General features: G+C 47.8%; 1 protein-coding gene across 3 annotated transcripts in view; it reads right to left on the reverse strand.

Moving 5' to 3' along the window:
• The window catches only part of ZNFX1 (zinc finger NFX1-type containing 1), a 36,181-nt gene extending 14,935 nt beyond the window's left edge, over positions 1-21,246 (reverse strand). The window contains exons 1-10 of one of the 3 annotated variants that reach the window (XM_077831910.1): positions 21,082-21,246; positions 19,644-19,749; positions 16,596-18,419; positions 15,114-15,245; positions 14,661-14,809; positions 14,217-14,360; positions 12,454-12,571; positions 10,680-10,930; positions 10,401-10,540; positions 10,007-10,161 (exon numbers count right to left, since the gene is read on the reverse strand). In XM_077831910.1, the coding sequence (XP_077688036.1) occupies positions 10,007-10,161; positions 10,401-10,540; positions 10,680-10,930; positions 12,454-12,571; positions 14,217-14,360; positions 14,661-14,809; positions 15,114-15,245; positions 16,596-18,419; positions 19,644-19,704 (2,974 nt within the window). In that variant the 5' untranslated portion in view covers positions 19,705-19,749; positions 21,082-21,246. Of the gene's footprint in view, positions 1-10,006; positions 10,162-10,400; positions 10,541-10,679; positions 10,931-12,453; positions 12,572-14,216; positions 14,361-14,660; positions 14,810-15,113; positions 15,246-16,595; positions 18,420-19,643; positions 19,753-21,081 lie in introns of all 3 variants that reach the window. The other 2 variants (XM_077831909.1, XM_077831911.1) reach the window with 2 other exon arrangements.
• Positions 21,247-21,353: the final 107 nt, after the last annotated feature.

A 21,353-nucleotide genomic window follows, 5' to 3' on the forward strand; every position in this document is an offset into this window, starting at 1 on the left:
AGGAGAGGAGGAGACCCAGCCACTCGAACGTGCACCTGACCAAACAGATTTGGAACTGCACCTGTGCCTTGGTGTGGCCCCTGAGCAGCCAGTCGTCAAGGTAGGGGTATACTTGCACCTGCTGGCGACAGAGGAAAGCAGCCACGACCGACATGCACTTGGTGAACACTTGGGGGCTGCTGAGAGGCCGAATGGTAGAGCAGTGAATTGGTAATGCTTGTTGTTGACCATGAAGCGTAGGAAGCGCTGTGTACTAGACGAATCGCTATGTGTAAGTATGCAAAAAGAAAAAGGAGTATTTGTGGCACCTTAGAGGCTAACAAATTTATTTGAGCATAAGCTTTCATGAGCTACAGCTGGCTTCATTGGAATGCATCCGATGAAGCGAGCTGTAGCTCACGAAAGCTTATGCTCAAATAAATTTGTTAGTCTTTAAGGTGCCACTAGTACTCCTTTTCTTTTTGCGAATACAGACTAACACGGCTGCTACTCTGAAACCTACGTGTAAGTACGCATCCTTCATGTCGAGGGCGGCATACCAGTCTCCTGGATCCAGGGAGGGGATAATGGTCCCCAGGGAGACCAAGCGGCACTTCAACTTTACCATGAGTTTGTTGAGTCCTTGCAGGTCTAGAATGGGTCTGAGACCCCCGTTGGCCTTGGGGATTAGGAAGTATTGGGAGTAGAATCCCTTACCCCTAAGCGCCTGAGGAACCTCCTCAACCTCTCCCATGGCAAGGAGCACCTGCACCTCCTGGATAAGGAGTTGCTCGTGAGTGGGGTCCCTGATGGACTTGGGCACGAAAGCCCTCCAGAGAAAAAAGCAGTCGGGATAGAGGGTAAACCCCCCAGCCCAACTGCTAAGAACAAATACTAACTAACTAAAACGTATAAAGAACAGAGACAAAAACAAAGAGGCTACGGAAATGCCGTAGAACTTGCTCAGCAAGACACTACAGTTGCAACGACTGTCACTGGCAGTAAGAAGAAACTGAGGAGGCTCCGGGTCGGCAGGATCATACATTGAGCACAATGAAGACGCCACTCCAGGGGGCCCCACAGCCAACGCGATGGCTGCTGCTAGAGGAACAGCTTTCCGAAGACTGCGCATACAGCGCACGCTCATCTAATTGGAATCGATATAAGCAATCACTTGAAGAAGAACTTAAAGTTCTTAATAATAGAGTAATTTTACCTCAGGTAAGAATTATTTCTTTTAATTAAGTTACTTTCTGGAATTGTGACTGTTGTCTTTCAGACACCTTTGCTTCCACAGTAGAACAACTGGACTGTAACAGGATCAATGGGTGGAAAAAAACGTTTAATGGTCAGGTTTAAGAAAATTGGTGGAGATGAAAGAATCACTTGTTGAACAGTGAATGACTGATTCTTGCAACAGCCATGTTGTCCAGATCAGCAGTGAATACCTTTGTGTAATGGTACAGATAATATCTAGCTAGACTCATTTTCTATGTGGAAAAACTGAGCAATTAATTTAGGCATAATGAACTGGAATAGGATTTGCTTTATTAATGCAGTGTGTAAACACTGAATGGCATCTTTGTATTAATGGTTTTTGATACATTTGTGTTTTTAATAGGGAGTGGGGGCCCAAATGTTCTTTTGCCCAGGGCTCTAATAAACCTCTGTATACTGGGTGTCATACAATGAAGGTCTATTGACATAAGTCAAATGCTAATGAAGAGATTGCAGGAACTTCAAGAGAGGAAATTAACAGGAAGAGGTGAACGGGGGGGTGTGAGGGAGTGTACATACATACACACACACACCGGTTTACAAATGAAGAACGGACTGGTCTAATGTATCCAGGGGTGCAGAGAGACGCTCAGGCACCCTTCATCTAGGAAGAAAAGCAGCTGGCAGGCTTGGTTTTAGGAAAGGATGGTCTCAGCCATCCTGGTTGAAAAATACTGTGAGAAGGACGCCAGGTAAGCAGCACCTTCTTCGACAAGTAGGCATGTTAGTTAAATTTAGGCTCTAGAATGTGTGTATGATGTTGGATTGTATTTATCACTAACCTGAAAAGGTATGGTGGAGCTCGTGTAGGCTAAAAGAGCACTTATGTTGACTATGGATGGTGGGGTTAAGGAAGCTGATGCCTGGCAGGCACAGACAAGGTTTCATCGTGTGAAGGGCAGGTGGTAGCTAGGTGCCCCACAACCCTAGGCATCCCTGGGAAGCATTACAGATGTGCAACAAGTGTGGTCCTACGACCTTTGCTTCTACCATGTTCCTAACCGTCTCCTTCTGCAGGAACTACCCATTCAGCTCATGGAGGAGAAAAGGTTTGTGGAATTCACATAACTGGAAAATTGGTTTCGAAGGGAACAGCTTGTTCAGGAAGGAAAATAAGGTAGGTTGTGTGGCTCAATATATCAAAGATATACACTTGCACGGAAGATGAGATAGAAGTGGGAGGTATACCTGCTGAAAGCCTCAGGGAAATCATAAAAGGGGTAAAAAAAACAAGGGTGATGTCAGGGTGGGTGTCTACTATAGACCACCTAACCAGGAAGAAGTATATGAGGGTTTTGTTTGTTTGTTTTTTAAATAACAAAAAGGAAAATAATAGAGTAGGGCACAGATTATCCAACAAGTTCTTAGAATGCATTGGATACAATTTTTTATTACATAAAGTGGGGAAAGCAACTAAGAGAAGCTATTCTGGATTTGGTCCTGACAAACAGGGAGGAACTAGTTGGAAGGCAGCTTGGGTGAAAATGGTCATTAACCACTGGAACAATTTACAAAGCATCATAGTGGATTCTCCATCACTTGCAATTTTTAGATCAAGATTGGATGTTTCCTAAAAGCTCTGCTCTAGCAGTTATTTTGGGGAAGTTCTCAGGCCTATGCTATACAAGAGGTCAGACTACAGGATCACAGTGGTCCCTTCTGGCCTGGGAATCTATGAATCCTTCTTGAATTGTGGACACTAGAACTGGACACAGTATTCCAGCAGCAGTTGCACCTGTGCCAAATGCAGAATTAATATTAAACTACTAACTCCTACTTGATGTTTTCTTGTTTATACATCCAAGGAACGCATTAGCCCTTTTGGCCACAATTGCACTTGCAAGCTCATGTTCAGCTGATGACCCATCAAGACCCTTAAGTCTTTTTCAGAGAAACTGCTTCCCAGATAGTCTCATTCCAATCTTGCAAGCGTAGCCTGCGTTCTTTGTTCAGATACATATGTCCTTACATTTGCCTGTATTAAAACACTGTTTCCTTGCACCCAGTTTACCACACGATCCAGATCACTTTATATGAGTGACCTGTACTCTTCATTATTTACCACTCCCCAATTTCTGGGTCATCTGCCAACTTGATCGGTGATGATTTTATGTCATCCCCCCCCAGATCACTGATAAAAATGTTCAATATTGTAGAGCCAAGAACGGATCTCTAAGGAACCCCATTAGAAACACATCCATTCATGGATTATTCCCCATTTACAGTTACCTTTTGAGACCTTTCAGACAGTTTTTAATCTATTTATTGCATGCCATGCTAATTTTGTATCAGTCTAGTTTTCTAATCAAACGTTGTGTGGAACCAAGTCACATGCCTTACGGAATTCTAAGTATATTGCACAAACGCTATTACTTTTATCAACCACACATGTAATCTCAAAACACATATCAAGTTAGTTTGATAGGATCTATCTTCCACAAACCTCCACTGATTGGCATTAATTACTTGCCTTTAATTCTTGATTAATCACGTCCCATATCAGCCCAAGCCCCTATTACCCAGATCGTCCTATGTACTCTACAAAGAAGCTAATGTTGTGCCAATATTTTAAGTCTACCGGAACGTCCTCAGTGTTCCAAGATTTATTGAAAAACAACTTTAATGGTCCAGTGAGCTCCTCAGCCATCTCTTTTAAAATTCATGAATGCAAGTTATCCAGACCTGCTGATTTAAAAATGTCTAACTTTAGTAGCTGCTATTTACCATCCTCCTGGACTTACTGTTGGAATGCAAAGAATTTCATCATCATCACATCTGTTTTTTCCCCTAAATACAGAATATTTATTCAGCTTGTAGCCAAGAATAAAGTATATTTAGGATATAGAGGTGAAATCTAAGTATTAATTAATGCTCTAACACAGGACCTACAGGCCTCAGGCCTATAAGATGTTCAGCTGAGCCACACAAGGCTTTAGACCTGAAACAGGTTGGCATGACTAGCTGACTGAAAGATAACCATGTATCAGTAAAGTATAAGATTACAATAATAGATGTGTTAAGTGCAGATGTTCCAGAAACTATGTAGCAATAGACAGCAAAATGTGCTGCAAGTGCCAGTTAATGCCTGATAGTAACATTTTGAGGAATTCTGTAAAAACCTCAAGTTGCTATGGTAACTCATTGACATAGTGTCACAGAGTCCCTGTGCGATGCTCTGGAACTACTCCCCATGAAGCCAGTCAGGACTCTGGGGAAGTCTCCTCTCTGGGAGCAGCCTGTCTGTAGGACACACAGCTCACCCAGCTTCCACCTTCCTGGGTCTGACCTCGGAGCATTCAGCCTCCTCTGCCCCTCCGTGTGCTTTCCACAGTGAGTCCACTCAGGCGGGCTCCTGGGGAAGCCAGAGGGTCCTGACCCCCAAATCCTCAGTCAGACGGGACTCTCAGCCAGCCAGTAAAACAGAGGTTTATTAGACGACAGGAACAGGGTCTAACACAGAGCTTGTAGGTGCAGAGAACCGGACCCCTCAGCTGGGTCCATTTTGGGGGGCAGTGAGCCAGACAACCACATCTGCCCTTCACTCCACATCTCCAGCCAGCCCCAAACTGAAACTCCCTCCAGCCCCTCCTCCTCCTCCGGGTTTTGTCCCTTTCCCAGGCCAGGAGGTCACCAGATTCCTTTGTTCTCCAACCCTTTAGCTCTCACCTTGAAGGGGGAAAGGGCCCAGTCCATCAGTTGCCAGGAAACAGGGTGTCGGCCATTCTCTGTGTCCAGACCCCTGCACACACCTGCCCTCTAGGGCTCTGCACTGATCATACACCCTTACCCCACCACCTAGATACTTAAGAACTGCGTAGGGGAAACTGAGGCACCCCCACACTATTCGGAGGAAACATTAAAAACAGTCCCACTTCGTCACACATAGACGTTAATGAAATAAGAGGAGCTAAGGGGATAGCCCATGAGAAGTGGAGCACCCCTAAAATAACGGGGTGTGGAAGTACGGATAAGAAAAACCAGTCCGGCGCGCCAGCAGCTTTCCCTGAACAAGCGGCAGACAGGCTTTGAGAACCACTGGTCTAAGATTATCCAATCACCAATCCATCACTAAGGCTACAAATACTCCTGCCTTTTTTACATTGATAATTCTACCATTTCCATTTGGTAATGACCCAATACATTTTATTCATAATGTACTTAATCTCTTCCTTGTCCTTACTCTGGTGCCTATAGATGTCTCAATGTGTCCTTTTGCTTCCTTTATCAGTTTTTTACAATTCCTAGCTTCTGGTTTATCATCTATTTTTCCTTTCTTCCAGTTGTATTTAAAGATTTATAGCTGCCTTCATTTCCCCTCTAAAAAAGCCAGATTAAAAAAAACAATCAGTATGGCATTCTGTCTTATTGTGGCCTTTTGTGCATCCAGTAAAGTGTTCTTAAACAATTCCTAATCATCATTCACATTTTTCTGCTTAAATTCTCCAATTATTTTCAGCTTTGTGAAATTGGCACTTTTAAAGCACCACATTTTTATTGTTGGTTTAGACTTTATTCTGTTTCCATATAACAAATGTGATCAAATTACAATCACTTGTTGTGACAAAGAGGGAATTTTTCGCAATATTTTGGATGAATATTGTGTGTGTGTGTCTCTGTCTTAGCTTCCCCTATATCCTGCATGGTTAACTAGGTAGGGGGAAAAGGTTGTTTATTCTTTGTAGAGATCCAGGTGTGACTGGCACCTGGCTGTCTGCGGCCTGGGTCCCTTGCCCTGGAGTGTCCCAGAAGACAATGGACCACACGTTTGGTACCCAACAGCTAATGACCGTGGAGGAAGCCAGCCAGTTTTAACCAGCTGGAGAACAAAGAGCTAAGGAAGAAAGACAAGTAAAAACCTCCTCACCTGGGAACGGAACAAAGAATTAAGGAGGGTCAGGTGGGGCTGCTGGAAGTAGGAGTCTCTTCTGGACTGAGGCAAAGAGCGCTTGGGGCTCTGGACAGACCCAGATGGACTTGGTTATAACTTTTCTGTTCTGTATGCTAACCTAAGGACTTTCTACGCTTTGTTCTAGAAATCTGATAAAGTCTGTTTTTACACCGCTGACTGAGTCACTCCCAATTAAGTTGGGGGTTGCATTGCTCTTTTTGGGTGTGTAAGTCTTGCCCAGGTATCCAGTTCATGTGGACTCACTGAGGGGGACCTCATGGCATAAAGCAGAGGTGCTGAAGGCTCCAAGGTTTGGTCCCAAGAGGCGGTGAAGCTAAGGGGGTTACGGGGTTAACACACTGTAGGGGTCCTCCCAGATACTGTTCCAGAGCACTGGACCTGTGGATCTATGACATTAGTACATAACTACAACGTTAAGCGAGGAGTTAATGTTCCTGAAAAATGCGACTAAGTGAAACAATATTAAGTGAATTCAATTTCCCCATAAGAATTAATGTAAATGGGGGGGGGTTAGGTTCCAGGTAAATTTTTTTCACCAGACAAAAAAAAAAAAACACACACACACACACACACACACACACACACACACACAGTAAGTTTTAAACAATTTAATACTGTACACAGCAACGATGATTGTGAAGCTTTGGTTGAGGTGGTGAAGTTAGAGGGTGAAAGAAGATGGGATATTTCCTAGGGAATGCCTTATTGCTAAATGATGAACTCGCATTCAGCTGAGCCCTCAAGGGTTAGGCAGCACGAATGGAGGGAGGGGAGACAGCATGGCAGACAGAGACACACCGTGTGTGTTGCGCACTGCCCCTTTAAGTACGCGGACACCACATTCTAAGTACATTGCCTTTAAAAACATCAGGAAGTTGAGATAGCAGCTGCGGCCAGCTTTCTCCATCCTGAGCGCTGATGTGTCTCCCCCCTGCTCTATATGGAGAAGGGATAAGCGGGGGGCAGGAGTAGGAGGGAGGGGGACACCCTGACATTAGTCCCCCTCTTCCCCCCTCCCTTGCACAGCAAGCAGGAGCGCCCAGGAGCAGCTCCAAGGCAGAGGGCAGGAGCAGCACATGGCAGACGGGGGAGGGACAGCTGAACTGCTGGCAATTGGTAGCCTGTTGGGCAGCTGCTGCACAGGGAACTTAGGGGAGCTGCTGGTCCACCCTGGTTCCAAGCCCCCACCAGCTAGCTGCAATGGGCTGCTCTTCCTGCAAGCAGCGGACAAAGCAGGCAGTTGCCAAACAACGTTATACTTTAAACGAACATGTTCCCTAATTCAGTGGTCTCCAACATGTTCCCTAATTCAGTGGTCTCCAAACTTTTTGGCTCGCACTCCCGCAGGGTGAAGACCAGAAGACCTGCCGCAGGCGCACCACCGGAGGGGAACACCAGCCGTGGATGTGCAGAGCTGCTACCGAAGAACAAAAACGGCGGAGTGCTGTCTGGCAGCAATCCTGCTGCCGCGGACCCCCGGGATCATCTCGTGCACCCCAGTTTGGAGACCACTGCCCTAATTGATCAGCAATGTAACATAACGAAACAACGTTAACCGGGACAACTTTAAGTGAGGAGTTACTGTACCTAAACTACCGCGCATTTTTAGTTCTGTGATCAATTCCTCTTTATCTGTCAAAAGACGACCCATTACAAAATTCCCTCACGTTGGTTGCAACACTGAGTTAGGAAATTATCTATAAAATATGTAGTAATTCCAAAGATATTTTAGTACTGGCAGCATGAAACCTCCAGCATGTGTCACTCACTTAGATTGAAGTCCCCCATAATCAAGAGGGGTTTTTTTCCCCTACACTTATGTATAAGGGCTTATACAGCTGATCATCCTGTTCCCTAGTGTGATTTGGTGGTCTACAGCAGACACCAGATAATGGATAAAGCATAAGACGGGGTACTAAGACATTGATGCATATGCATTCAAGATCATTTTCCAAGATGTCAGTGACTCTGAAATAGGTAATGTAATTTGATAGGAAAAAGGGGAGTGGGAGTAGCAATCTCACTCAGTCCCTCCTAATAAGTTATAACCATTGATTTGAACATTTCAATCACACAAATCATCCCACCAAATATAAACCATGTTGAATTTTTGCTAATAAATGAGCAATTCTAATTCCTTGTTTGTTACTCAGACACCCAGCATTGCTGTATGAGCAATTAAATAAATTGCTCTCTTCACATCCTTTGGTTTCTTGATTAATTTTGTTCTCATCATAATTTTGTGCTGAATGAGTGCTCATTTGGCCCTTCTTTTCACCTTCCCCTTTTGTTTAGTTTAACAACACATGCCTGACTACTCTGGCTCCCCTTCTACTGAGATGGAGGCCATTCAAATCCAAACTGTACAGTCCCCTCTCCCCAAAGAAGGTGGACCAATATTCCACAAAACGAAATTTATCTACATTCCACCACTTACCTAGCTAGCAGTTCACTTCCAGCATCTTCAGTCTTCCTTCACTCATGGAACAGGAAGGATCACCAGGATCACTTGGACATTTTTCTCCTTCAGCACCCTTCTGAGTTCCCTGAAGTCATTCATAATCTATGAGATATCCTACAATGCAGTGTCATTAGTACTGATGTGCACCATCACCAGAGGATTCATCCCCATCGACTTTAAAAGCCTATCTAATCGAAAGTAATGTCTAGCGTCTCGGCTCCAGGAAAACAGCACACCATCCTGTCATCATCTGTCCCTTGCAGAACGTTCTATTCATTCTTCTTAGGATGGAATCCCCAGCAAGGCTTGTCTGTCTTCCTTGGACAGTTGAACACCTTTGTCAGCATGCTAGATTTTTCTTGCAAGTTGGGCTGAGCAGCCATCCATGGGTATGTCCCATACACCTCTCTGTTGAATTTGACCAGGTTGAGCTTCAGAGATATTTTCAGCAGTTTCCACACAGAGTTCTGGTATAATTTGGAAACCTCTAGCTTTGTGGAATTCATCCTGGTCATCATCATTCCGATGGTCAAAGCCTGCCTGTCTTTGTCTGCCTCATCGTCTGCATTCCGTGGTTATGAATTGCCAAAGCCTCCTCAGATTCCTTGGTGGCCAGCTCCTTTCTTCACTAAATCTGCATCAGCAATGGAACTTTTCAGTCTCTCTGATGCCGTGTAACGTCTGCACTTGCCCTTCCAATCCAAGAGACCATTTCTTCCAACACAGCCACCAACTTCCAGGTCATACACAAAGTCCCTTCTGACTTTGGGCAGGAAAGAAAACATGGCATATCTCGTGCAGGTCACAGCTGTTCCATTGAAGGTCATCACATAATCAAGAGTCGGGCTTTCCTTTTACGTACAGTCCCTCACACTCCCTGGCCAAACACACTCTGAAGCTCTCCTGTTAGCTGCCTGTTTGTAGCTCACACATTTGTCAAGCAACTGACTTTTATCCTGCTCAGCTCCACCACCTACCAGCAAGAAGCAACGAGTCACTCAGTCTTCGGGGGAGGGGGGGAGGGAAGAGGGAGGAAGGAGACGACGACTGATCAAAGGTCAAAGCTACATGGCCCTTACCAAGACACCAACAAACAGATCTGTCTGAGCTGCTAATTCAGGGGCCATGGCCCAGCTACACAATGCAGAGAAAAAACTTACAGATGAGCTCAGTGCATCAGTCACCAAGGCCCACTATCCCCAAGCACAGAGTCCACTGCTTCAACCTCCAAAACTCTCCCGTTAGCTGCCCCGGTTCATGACTCCACACACACATACCCAACCCCCCACCTACCGATTCTGCAGATGGAGTCCACTGGGAGCTGTGCCCCTCCACTGACCTAGGATGCAGTGCTGGTTTGTTCCCCAAATGCCACTCACCTGTAGTCGTCATCCCTACAACAAGGGCCTCCTTGAGAATGCAGAGATCCTCCTGCAGCCTCAGTTCCGCCAACCTCTCTGCTGCCACCTGGTACTGCTGCTCATGCTGCAGGATCTTTCGTCGAATCTCCCCCTGGTACATCTGTAGCCAGCGCCTGGAGAAGGGCATGATCACCAAATGAGAGGAAGGATGGTCCAGTGCTTAAGACGCTAACCTAGGACTCAGACCTAGATTCCAGACTGTGATCTTGGGCAAGCCATTTAGTATTAGTGCCTTACTTCCCCATCTGAAAATAGTGGAGGCCAGATGAGTACTTTACATAAATAGGGGAGAAAGCAAACTGGGGGCAATCTCTGGGCATCGCCTGCCCAACACATCCAAGAGCACTGTTACCTGTACAGCCTCCAGCGGGAGCTGAGGTCCAGCTGCCACAAGTCCTCGATAGCCCTTGCCTCTGCCTCAGTCATTGCATTCAGTTTACGGAGCTCAGCCCTCATCTTCTGCTTCATTTTTCTCCTCTGAGCTGGTTGCATCTGCAGGAAGAACTCCCATCAAGCAGTTACACTTACAGTTCTCAGCACCAGTATTCCCCCATCACTCCCTCCCTATCCAGATAAAGCAAAAGCAAGAGAGCGAAAAAACAAGCCTCCCAGTCCCAGTGAATGTGTTTACCTCCCACTCCACGGCTTCCTGCTGTGGTTGGGCTGCCCCTTGACCCTGCTTTTCCAGCTTCATGGCCAGCAGCATATTTGCCAGCTCCATGACGGCACCATTCTCATCCTCCCTCCTCTGCTGAGGCCTGGCTGTCTCCTCTTCCTCAATCACTCGGTCTGCCTGAATCAGGTCGGCCTCCTCTGGGATCTCCAGCAGTTGTTCCCCCTCCTCCTCCCCCTCCTGCTCCTCCTCTCCATCCTGCTGGCCACCTAGAAGACAGTAAATCAGCCATACATGGAGGCATCAGTGACAGCAATGCAGCTAAAGGGAGGAGAGAGGGACACTGCAGTAGGAGGAGAATGCAACAGTGGAGAGGGGCATGCTGGGATTTTAATTAGCCATGGTACTTTTCAAACACTATCATCTCCCCTCCCTTCCCCTTCAATATCATGCACTTTTCAATATCTGCTCGACCACAGCTCCCCCTCACCAGGCACCTCCGGGCTTACACATTCGCACCTCTACCACAGGCCTCATGCATGGTGCAATGGGTTGGGTCACAGAGACCCCCCTTGGGATGATCACCTGGTGTGCAGAGACTACCTCTGAGCCCATTTTCCCTGCCAGCTTGGAACTCCAGAATCCTGTCTTATTGAGCCAGACATGCCAGTCTGCTTCAAGTCAGACCCAAGGTCTGAACCACGTGCCCCAAAGCTGCCAACTTAACTGAAAACAGTTTAAGAAGTGTTCCTGTCTCTAGCACCCCGACACCCAGCTCCCAATGGGATCCAAACCCCAAATAAATCCGTTTTACTCTATATAAAGCTTATACCGGATAAACTCAAATTGTCCGCCCTCTAAAACACAGAGAGAGAGAGGCACAGCTGTTTGCTCCCCCAGATACTAATTACTTACTTTGGGTTCAATAATAAGCAAAAGTGATTTTATTAAGTATAAAAAGTAGGATTTAAGTGGTTCCCAAGTAATAACAGACAGAATAAAGTTACCAAGCAAAATAAAACAAAAACACGCAAGTCTAAGCCTAATGCATTAAGAAACTGAATACAGGTAAATCTCACCCTTAAAATGTTCCAATAAGCTTCTATCACAGACTAGACTCCTTTCTAGTCTGAGCCCAATCCTTTCCCCGGTACAGTCCTTGTTTCAGCTCAGGTGGTAGCCTGGGGAATTTTCATGACTGCAGCCCCCTTTGTTCTGTTCCACCCCCTTATATAGCTTTGGCACAAGGTGGGAATCTTTTGTCTCTGGGTCCCCACCCCACCTTCTAAATGGAAAAGCACCAGATTAAAGATGGATTCCAGTACCAGGTGACATGGTCACATGTCCCGTGAGACCCCCCCAAACCTTCATTCTTCCTGGTCTGACTCACAGGAAGGCTTGCAAGCAAACAGAGCCATTTACAACCAATTGTCCTAGTTGATGGGAGCCATCAAGATTCCAAACCACCATTAATGGCCCACACTTCGCATAATTACAAGAGGACCTCAGTTATATTTCATCTTTCTAGTTTCAGATAGAAGAATGAAACATTTATACAAATAGGATGACCACGCTCAGTAGATTATAAGGTTTGTAATAAGAAAAGGAGTACTTGTGGCACCTTAGAGACTAACCAAGGTTTGTAATGATACCTTACAAGAGACCTTTTGCATGAAGCATATTCCAGTTACATTATATTCACACTCATTTTTCATAAAATCATATGGAGTGCAACGTCACACATGGATATACTCTTGTCTTCACACACCTAAAGGAGGTGTGAGCCTCTTACCTGCATTCTCAGCCACTAGGTTCTCTGCACCATTCTGGGTGAAGGCAGTAACACCAAGGCCCAACCACTCCAGAATCATAGAGTTCCTTGAACCCTTGTAGCAAAACCACTCATCATCCTAGTGCAATGAGAAATAAATCAGCAAGCCTGTTCAGCTCAGAGCAGCAGTTTGAAGCCAAACTATCATACACTCTTCTTCTATATACACATATATATACACACACACATACAGGCAGCTTAACTAGGGCCAGACCCAAATCTGTCAGCAAGACTCTTGCTTGCTGCCTCAGTGCAGCAGAGGGGAAGTCCGTGGCAGCTTCAGGTACCTTCAGAAATCAGGATTTTTACTGAATTTAATGTAGGACAATTTCCCTTCATTATTGGTGTTTTTATACTGATAAAGGGAATATCAGCTTGAAATCTAGGCAGTTTCAAAGAGTGAGCTGAAAGCAGTTTCTGGTCCTACATCAGCCCTATATCTCCCCCACCTCTTTACCCTAAGATCACTGCCATTTTTTATGGGTTAGCAGTCATACCCTACTTAAATAACTCCTCTCTTCCCTCTGGCTATATGAGACCCACAGAGGAAACAGACTCCATGGGGAAAATCTGACACTGACTCCATACAGAGTGCTGCCAGCTGCACAGAGGAAAACCAAAGAGAAAGGTTTTTCCCTTTAAATTCTAATCCTGCAAGGAGCTCTGTAACTGGGGCTCTGCATGGGGTCTGCCCACACCCAGCTGCTTGCAGGTCCAGGGCCTCAGAGAATGCAGTGCTCTAGTCACAGGCACAAGCAAAGCATTTTCAGACAAATGGGATTTAAGCTGAAAGGGTCACTTGGAATTCACTTTGCCCCAAACCAGTCTGTTTGCCCAAGACTTCTGCACTGACAAAGAGAAAACACATTGTAGCATCATGAGGGCAGTTGAAGGATTTGGCAGCAGCTAGGGGAACTGCTGAGGATTTTGGTACCTAGGAAGGCAGGAGAGGCATTGAGGTTTTGGCAACAGGGAAAGGGACAAATCTCCTCTTTCCCTAACCCTTGTGAGCATGCTCAGAGAAACTTCTAGTTCACTTCCCCATTGATTCTTGATATTAACCAGCTATTCCACTGCCCCTACCCTGTTTCCTTCACTGCATCTGTTGGAGAGAAGCAGACCACATTCAGCTCTTGCACTTACATGCTCAGCAGAGAAACAGTTAATTCTGACTGTTAAATTGCCATCATTCAGTTTCACAGTTAGCATTCTACTGAGATGAATGGGACTGTTCAGATCTCTCAGAGCTATTGTTCTGGGCTGCCTGCATCAATTATATTCAATTCAAATTGGGAAGGCCTCTCTGCAGCCTCAAGGTAAGGGTAAAGAATACAATTTTTCAGCAGACAATTCTGCAGCCATGGAATACACAGGGCATAAGTAAGGTTAAGATTTTTAGTTAAAGTCACGGGCAACAAACAATAAACCACAGAAGCCCAAGCCCTGCCACCTGGGGCTGAAGTCACAGAGGTCACCTAAAATCACCCGATCTGTGACCAAATTGTAGCCTTATTGATAAGCTTCCAGACTATTCACTGTGGCCTTCTTGCCTTGAACTCCTCAGTCAGTGAAACTAGCACTTCACTGCAAGCAGTGAGGCCTGCTGGGAATGGCTGGGACTTTCCTAGAAGCTAGCACTGAATCTCTGTACCTAAGGATTATGTGCAGAAGAGGTACAGTCAGGCATTAGGGCTACTGGCCTGGAATGACAGGATTCCTCTTACCAGACCATTCATCAGGCTGTCCCAGTGTTGCGTAGTGATGTATCTTTCCAAGTGGCGTTCATGCAGCACTCCATATGCTGTGCACTCTAAGTGCCGTGCTCCTTCACGCAGCTCCTGCTCTGACTGTTTCATCTGGGTGATTATCTGTGCAAAAGGAAAGACGAGTGAGGCTTTCAGGAGTTGTTATACTCTGGAAATCCAGGCTCCGAGAAGAAACAGAGAAGAAACAGCAAGAACAGCATAGGGACAAACCAGGACTAAAGAGCGAATGAGAATGGGAGACCCAGCAGATGGGCTTCAGCATGAGAGGGATTAAAGAAGGAGATGGGGAGAAGTGGGCCTGGATAGGTAACAACTGTACAGGTGGATTAGCTGCTGCATCTGTTCCCTGATGTGTAGGCAGCCTTTTTCCCCCCACAAGATTTTCCAGAATCCCACACATACATTCATGTATGCCCTGCGGAGGTGCGTGGGCAGGCTGCGGCGAAATTCACACTTCTTCCGCAGCTCTCGCAGGGTAAACTGCTTCAGGATCTCGCTGCTGCTTCTCCCTCCAACTCGCACAATCCCACTCTTCTGAGATGTGTAGATTCCTGAGCATGAAAAACATTAGCATGAAAGAGCCACTCTCTGTTCTCTCTGAGGGGTGGGGAAAGCAGGGAGAATCACATCATGGCCACATGCCTCCACTCACATCAGGGAGCCCCTCCTGTAGGGGGGGAATTCCAGTCAGTCCAATCCAATTTGGAGTGTGACCTTCTCACTGCACAGCAGTGGAGATCGGAGTGAATAGCAAACCCATGAATGAGAACATCAGATTCAAAGGAGGGCAGTTCCAGCACAAAGCATAGCTGTTTGAACTTAAACCCCCACCCCACACCACGCAGACCCTCTTACCTTCCAGGAACTGATCCAATGCATGGTTGGTGTAACAGACAACAAGGATGGGAAACTTCTGGAGAGTGCTTTGCCACACCTGCTCGTTGGTCAGGAAAGCCTGAACAATCTTCAAACCCACATAGGTCTTCCCTGCAAGAGAAGCCCAGAATCAGAGATCAGAAATCCAGGCTAGATGTGCGGTCTTGGAATCAGAGGTTTCATCAGATCAGGGTACAGGGTCGGAAACCTGAGTGTTCCATTCCCAGCTCTGGCAAGGTACTGCCTGTGTCACCATAAGCAGGTCAATTAACCTCTCTAGGCCTCAGTTAACCAGCAGTAAAATGGCAGTATGGTCCAGTATATAGGGCACTGGACTGGGAGACAGGTGACCTGGGCTCTATTTCCAGCTCCCCTTCTGACAGGTCATGTGACCTTTAGCAAGTCGCTTCCCCGCCTAGGCTTTGTTGGTCTTATCTATATAGACTGTAAGATATTTGAGGCATGTACTGCCTTTGTGTATATATGAAGTGCCTAGCACAATGCAGCCCTGATCGGAGATGGTATCTCTGGGTGTCAAAGAGAAATAATAAAATAATGCAAGGTTCAGACACTAACAGGTACCATATAAGAACTTAGACAAGATTCTGCTCTCCTCCACGCCTGCCATAATGGAGAGATCTATAATTCCAAGTGCCATTTCCCTACACCAGCTACAATGGAAGGGTCTGTAGTCATCATTGCAATGCAAGGTCAGAGGATTAGGAGCTGACCGCTTGTAACATTTTGTAATTCTGTGGATGGGTGTGACAGACGCAGAGCAGGACTACACCAACTCCACACATGCAGACACCATGGTATCAGTGGGAGCTAAAAGCCTTCTGCCCCTAAGACACAGACCCAGATCTCACAGTGTCATTGTATCCACACCTGAAACCCACCTACATGGTCATATTTAGCTTTGGGACAAATCTTGATATTTGATGTTTTAGTAAATGAAAAAAAGGATAAGGTCTCTCTCACACACAGCCTAGACTGCAGTGGAGTTACACGGGCACCAGCAATTGAACTCCAAGCACACAAAACCCATTGAGACCAATGCCTGTTCACCAATGCCTCTGACAGGGGCTGCTCCAACCACGCATGGGTTATGCAGAGCCGAAAGACACTCAGCTCTGTGCCTCCCTGCACACAGCATGGTCCAGAAGGCAGAGATTCAGGGTCAGCTTCTCCTTTCTAAACAGACCAAGCACCTGTCCTCCTATGAAAAGGATCTCTATTCATTGCATGGACCTGTTAGGACTTTCTCATTCTCTGTATACAAAGCCCAGGAACAGCATCCGAGTCCAGCCTGTACATGAAGTTGGGGTGCTCAAAAGAAGTTATTCTTTAGAATTTTCCTCTACTTTTAGTGCTTTTCCAACTGGGCTGGTTCAAGGGATGTTTAGCGGAATTTATTAACTGGTGCCCAACAGTGCAGTTCTAAGTAACAGCATATCTTACCAGTCCCAGGAGGTCCCTGGATAATGGCCAGCTCCTTGGTGAGTGCTAACTGCAGGGCTTGCATCTGGGACACATCTAACTTCAAGGCTTCCATTGAAGGCCACTGGTTGGGGTCTAGAACATTCACCCTCTGTCTTCTCAAGCCATCCAGGAAACCCTCCTTTCCAACTGCAGAAGGCTCCTCTGTCAGGGGTGCAAGGTTGTAGGTGGTGCCCGTTGCTAGGTATGCTGGCTCCTTCACCAATACATCACACTCCACAATGTATTTCTGAAATGGGACATCTTCTTCCTGGATCTCCTGCAGCCCTTCCAGCACATGTCGGTAGGCTTCAAAGTAAGCAGTTGTCTCCACCATGAGAAAGGAGTCAGAAGGCTGGACCTCTGCCAGCAGCGCCTGGCTGTGCTCATTAAAGCACAGCTGCACGATTCCCTGGGACAGGTCTGCATTGTCACGGTTCGACACAGTGGCGAAAAGGAATGTTTCAAAGTTGTCTTTAGACATGCAAACCAGAGACCCATACAGCAAACGCTTGGAATTCTGCCATCGCACAAACTTTAGGGGCTTTGTGTCAAACTGGACCTTGTAGACTATGCCAGATGAGGAGCAGAGGGGGGTGATGATCCGGGTGTCAAAGTAGATTCTGATGTCATCAAACTTCCTTTTTCTCAAACCTTTGTCCTCAAAGCTCTGCAAAAGCTCCAAGATGCCTTCCCTTAATGGCCTGACAAAGTCCTCTCTCAGGAGCCGGAAATGCGTGTCCAGGTAAACGCTGGTGCTATCATACCTCCCAGAGACAATATTGGGACGAAGAAAGGGCTTTTTATCCCGATGCACCTCATTGTATGTGGGGTAGATGGTCATTGTGCGATAGGTTTCTTCCTGACCATCAGCCTGAGGTTGCACTAGGGTGTAGTTGTCAGCTCTCAGGGTGCCCTCACGCCTCTTCTCCTGCAGATGCTGAATAAGGGTCTGGACTTTTTCGAGGTTCTTCTCAATCTGTTCTGTAATGTCCACACCAGATGCTCTCAAGGCATTTATAGATGCTGGCAGGACAGACATCAACATGGAGATTTTCTGCACAGAACTGGCTGGGAAAATGCTCACCAGGTCCTGAAGGAGGGAGATGATGTTGCTTATATGCTCAGGGAACTGATGTCGTACAGCAGGAATGGCCTCAGTCATCATGTCTGCAACATACTGTGGCAGGCAGATCTTGAGGAAGTTTGATTCCTTTACCATACCCAGGAGCTGCTGGACACTTTGGCGGTCCATTCTGGAGCTGCATGCCCTCCTAAGAACTTGGCAGATGAGCTGGAGGAAGCTGGGTTTCATGGATGTTTGAGACAGAAGCTCCTTGAGCCCTGAACTGGAGGCAAGTGTGATGACCACTTCAGAGGGGTCTTTCTGAAGGAGACTTTCCAGAAATTTGTAGCCAATCCTCCTGACTTGCTGAGGCTGTTCATTGGGCTCCTGGCACTGGGCACCACCTGGAACAGGATTCTGATAGAAACGAGGATTTTCACAAAGGTGGATTCTTCTGCCCCTGCCACCATCTTGGTTTTCATTTCTTCTTCTTCTGGCCTCATTTTCCTGCTCATTCCACTGTCCTCTGGGTCCATCGTTGGCCTGTCCACCCTGGTTTCTCCTTCCCTGATTGGGATACTGTCCTGCACCACGGTATCTTCCTTCCCTCTGCCCAGGGGGAAGAGGGCTATCGTTAACCCTGGGGTTTCCTCCAGGTTGGGCTGCTCCTCTCCGAGGATAGCCTGGGGCATTAATTGCTCGGTTTCTGCCTCTTTGTGGCAAGCCAGCATCTTGACATTCTACAGGACCCAAAGAGAAAAGATATTTAGAGAGAATGCCTCCTTAGAGAGGCTGCTTCCTGACACTATGTTCCTTGGGATAACCCCCACTCCCCATGACACCACACTTGCCAGCAGCAGCATGTTTCAGACGTTTCACATCACATTATAGAACTAATATTTTATTTACACCATGACCCTCAGTATGTTTTCTGCTGCATGATGAGTAAGAGTACGATTCGCTCATGGATTCCATGACTTTCTGGGACCTCCAGGACTTCCACAGTAGCAGGGCTGGAGCAGCTGTCAGCCCCGGAGTTGCCAGAGCAGCAGTGCCAGGGCTGAAGCAGCAGGGTGTGGGGTAGGGATTGGGTCAGCCCCTACCACTAGGGCTGGCTACCCAAGCAGCTGTCCAGCCGGCCCTCAGGGCCACTGGAGCAGCAGTGGCCACCAGCCCTGAGAGGGGAGAAGCAACCCCTAATGGCCCCCCCTCATCCCTGCAGCCCTCCCACTGTAAGTCCCCGTCCGTCCCCCCACTCCGATATTTTTAGTAAAAGTTAAGGAGAGGTCACGGGCTTACATGAATTTTTGTTTCTTGCCAGCGACCTGTCCCTGACTTTTATGAAAAATACCCGTGACAGAATCTTACCCTTAGCAACGAGCAGGCACGGAGGAAGATGCCCAACCTAAAGTTTAGGATTGCGGTTAAACTATCAAACTATCAGCCAGAAAGTAAAATCACTCCCTTTCCACATGCTGAAAAGCTGAACAGCACGGGGCCCCAAGACGAAGTCCTCTTTACAGATTGGGTTTTGCCAGCAGTTAATTGGCTAGTTTAATAGCCCATGAGAAAGCAGCAGTTGGGTCAGAACTTTAGGGGAGAGAATTTGGCAACGGACGGACAAATTAGGTGCCAGATACTATGGTAACAATAGTCAAATAAGCATGTAGATAAACAGACAGTTTCCAAGGCATAGGACTCATCCCTATCTGCCTCTATTTGGCATTAGTCAAATGAAACCAATAAAACTCACTGAAACAAAAATCTAAAAAGGTGCTTTTGTAAAATATGTACCAACCAATCCCTACTCTGAGACCACAGTGATGGGTGTGGTAGAAGATCTTAGAGAGATGGTGGTGTGTCCGGCACTGGGAATGGGTGACAGGGAGAGAAGTGGGTTTCAATTTATTTCAGTTTCAATCTCAGTTGTTCCTCTAGCTCCATTCATCAAGCAGGCAACTCACCTCTCCAGTTAACATTGTGCTGCCTTGGGTAGGGTTCCTGTCCAGGTCTCCTGCCATCCATTCCTCTAGAGAGTCACTCAAGTCCTCTTCTGCCTGGTTCTTTGTGCTGCTGCAGGAAGAGAGACAAAGCCAAACAATCTTTTAAAGAGGACCAAGCCAACCCAGCCCAGCATCCACAAAACCAGGAGCATCCTGGACACCTCTGTGGGGGACAGTGTTAACTCCACAAGGTATGTTACTATACAGAGCACCAATTACATCTGATGTTGCCAATTCAAGGATAGTTATACTATCTTAGCTTATAAATTAACACTTCACATACTAGGCACACTTCACCATCTGCACCTCTTCCCCTAAACATGAATCTGTCACTGTCCCAAATCCAGTTTCCTTCCACTGAGCATTGGAACACCCCCGTCTGATGGCCTCATGCTCCCTGTCCTCCCATGAGGACACCTCTGAGCCAAGTCCTCCCTGTCCCACCCTGCTCTCTCAAAGCAGCCTGCCTACACCATGGTGGTCCCTGTCCTAAGAGATAGGAGACATAAGTCTCAATCAGGCCAGCCCAGCACAAGCAACCCTCAAAGAAGCGTCCCTATGGAACTACACCCCTTTCCCTTAACTGCCTCTCATTCCCATAGCCAGGGTCGCCAAGTGTCCCAGGAATCACAAACCCTGTTTTCCAAGGCTTGGTCTAGTTAAGACAAATACCAAGTCCTTACCCACCACCCTACTGCTACTGGTCGGTTTCTGTATCACTGAAAAACAGCTCACCAGTTTGTCACTTCTCTCTAGTCAGTTTCAGTTTCTGGTTCCCCACTAGCCCAGCCCAAGGGGGGCTGCCCAAGAGCTCCTGTAGCTGGAGGGCGTTTCCAGGACACCCTGCACCAAACACAACCCCACTGCACCATTTTTTGCTCAAAATTCACAAATGCAAAGTTCGGCAGTGTCATTTCCCAGCTTCTTAGAGCCTGACCTCCATCCCCTCCAGCCCCCAACCTGACTTCCGCCCCCCCCCTTTCCGGCCTGCCCCCCCCTCCAGCCCCCGGCTGGAACTCCGGCCCCCCCTTCAACCCCCCGGCCTACCTCCCCCCCTTTCCAGTCCCCAGCCTAACCTCCAGCCCCCACCTTTCCGGCCTGCCCCCCCTCCAGCCCCCGGCCGGACCTCCAGCCCCCCCCTCCAGCCCCCAGCCGGACCTCCAGCCCCCCCCTTTCCGGCCTGTCCCCCCCTCCAGCCCCCGGCCTGACCTCCAGCCCCCCCCCCCTCCAGCCCCCGGCCGGACCTCCAGCCCCCCCCTTTCCGGCCTGTCCCCGCCTCCAGCCCCCGGCCTGACCCCCCGGCACGAACAGCGCCCTACCACCATGGGGGGCTTTTCCTTAGCACCGCTGACTGCCCCCACCCGGTACCCGGCCACCCTCCCGCTGGGCCGAGCCTTACCCAGGCCCGGAAGCTCGCAGAGACCCAGCCTGGCCCGAGCCAAGAGCCGCCCCGGGCCGGGAGAGGGAGAGCGGGGACGCGCCTCACCAGCCAGACCCCGCGGCTCGCTCCCAGCCCGCGGCGCCGCCCGGACCCCGACGGGGAAGCAGCGTCCCCCCGCCGGCGCTTTCAGTTTCCTTTCCGGGGCGGGGGGGGGGGTGACTCCGCCGGGGGGCGGGGCGTATCGGGGCGCCCGTGGCCCCGCCCAGCGGGCCTCCGCGCATGCGCCGCGC

Source organism: Eretmochelys imbricata, chromosome 13 (assembly GCF_965152235.1).
Source record: "Eretmochelys imbricata isolate rEreImb1 chromosome 13, rEreImb1.hap1, whole genome shotgun sequence".
NCBI classification, from domain to species: domain Eukaryota; kingdom Metazoa; phylum Chordata; order Testudines; family Cheloniidae; genus Eretmochelys; species Eretmochelys imbricata.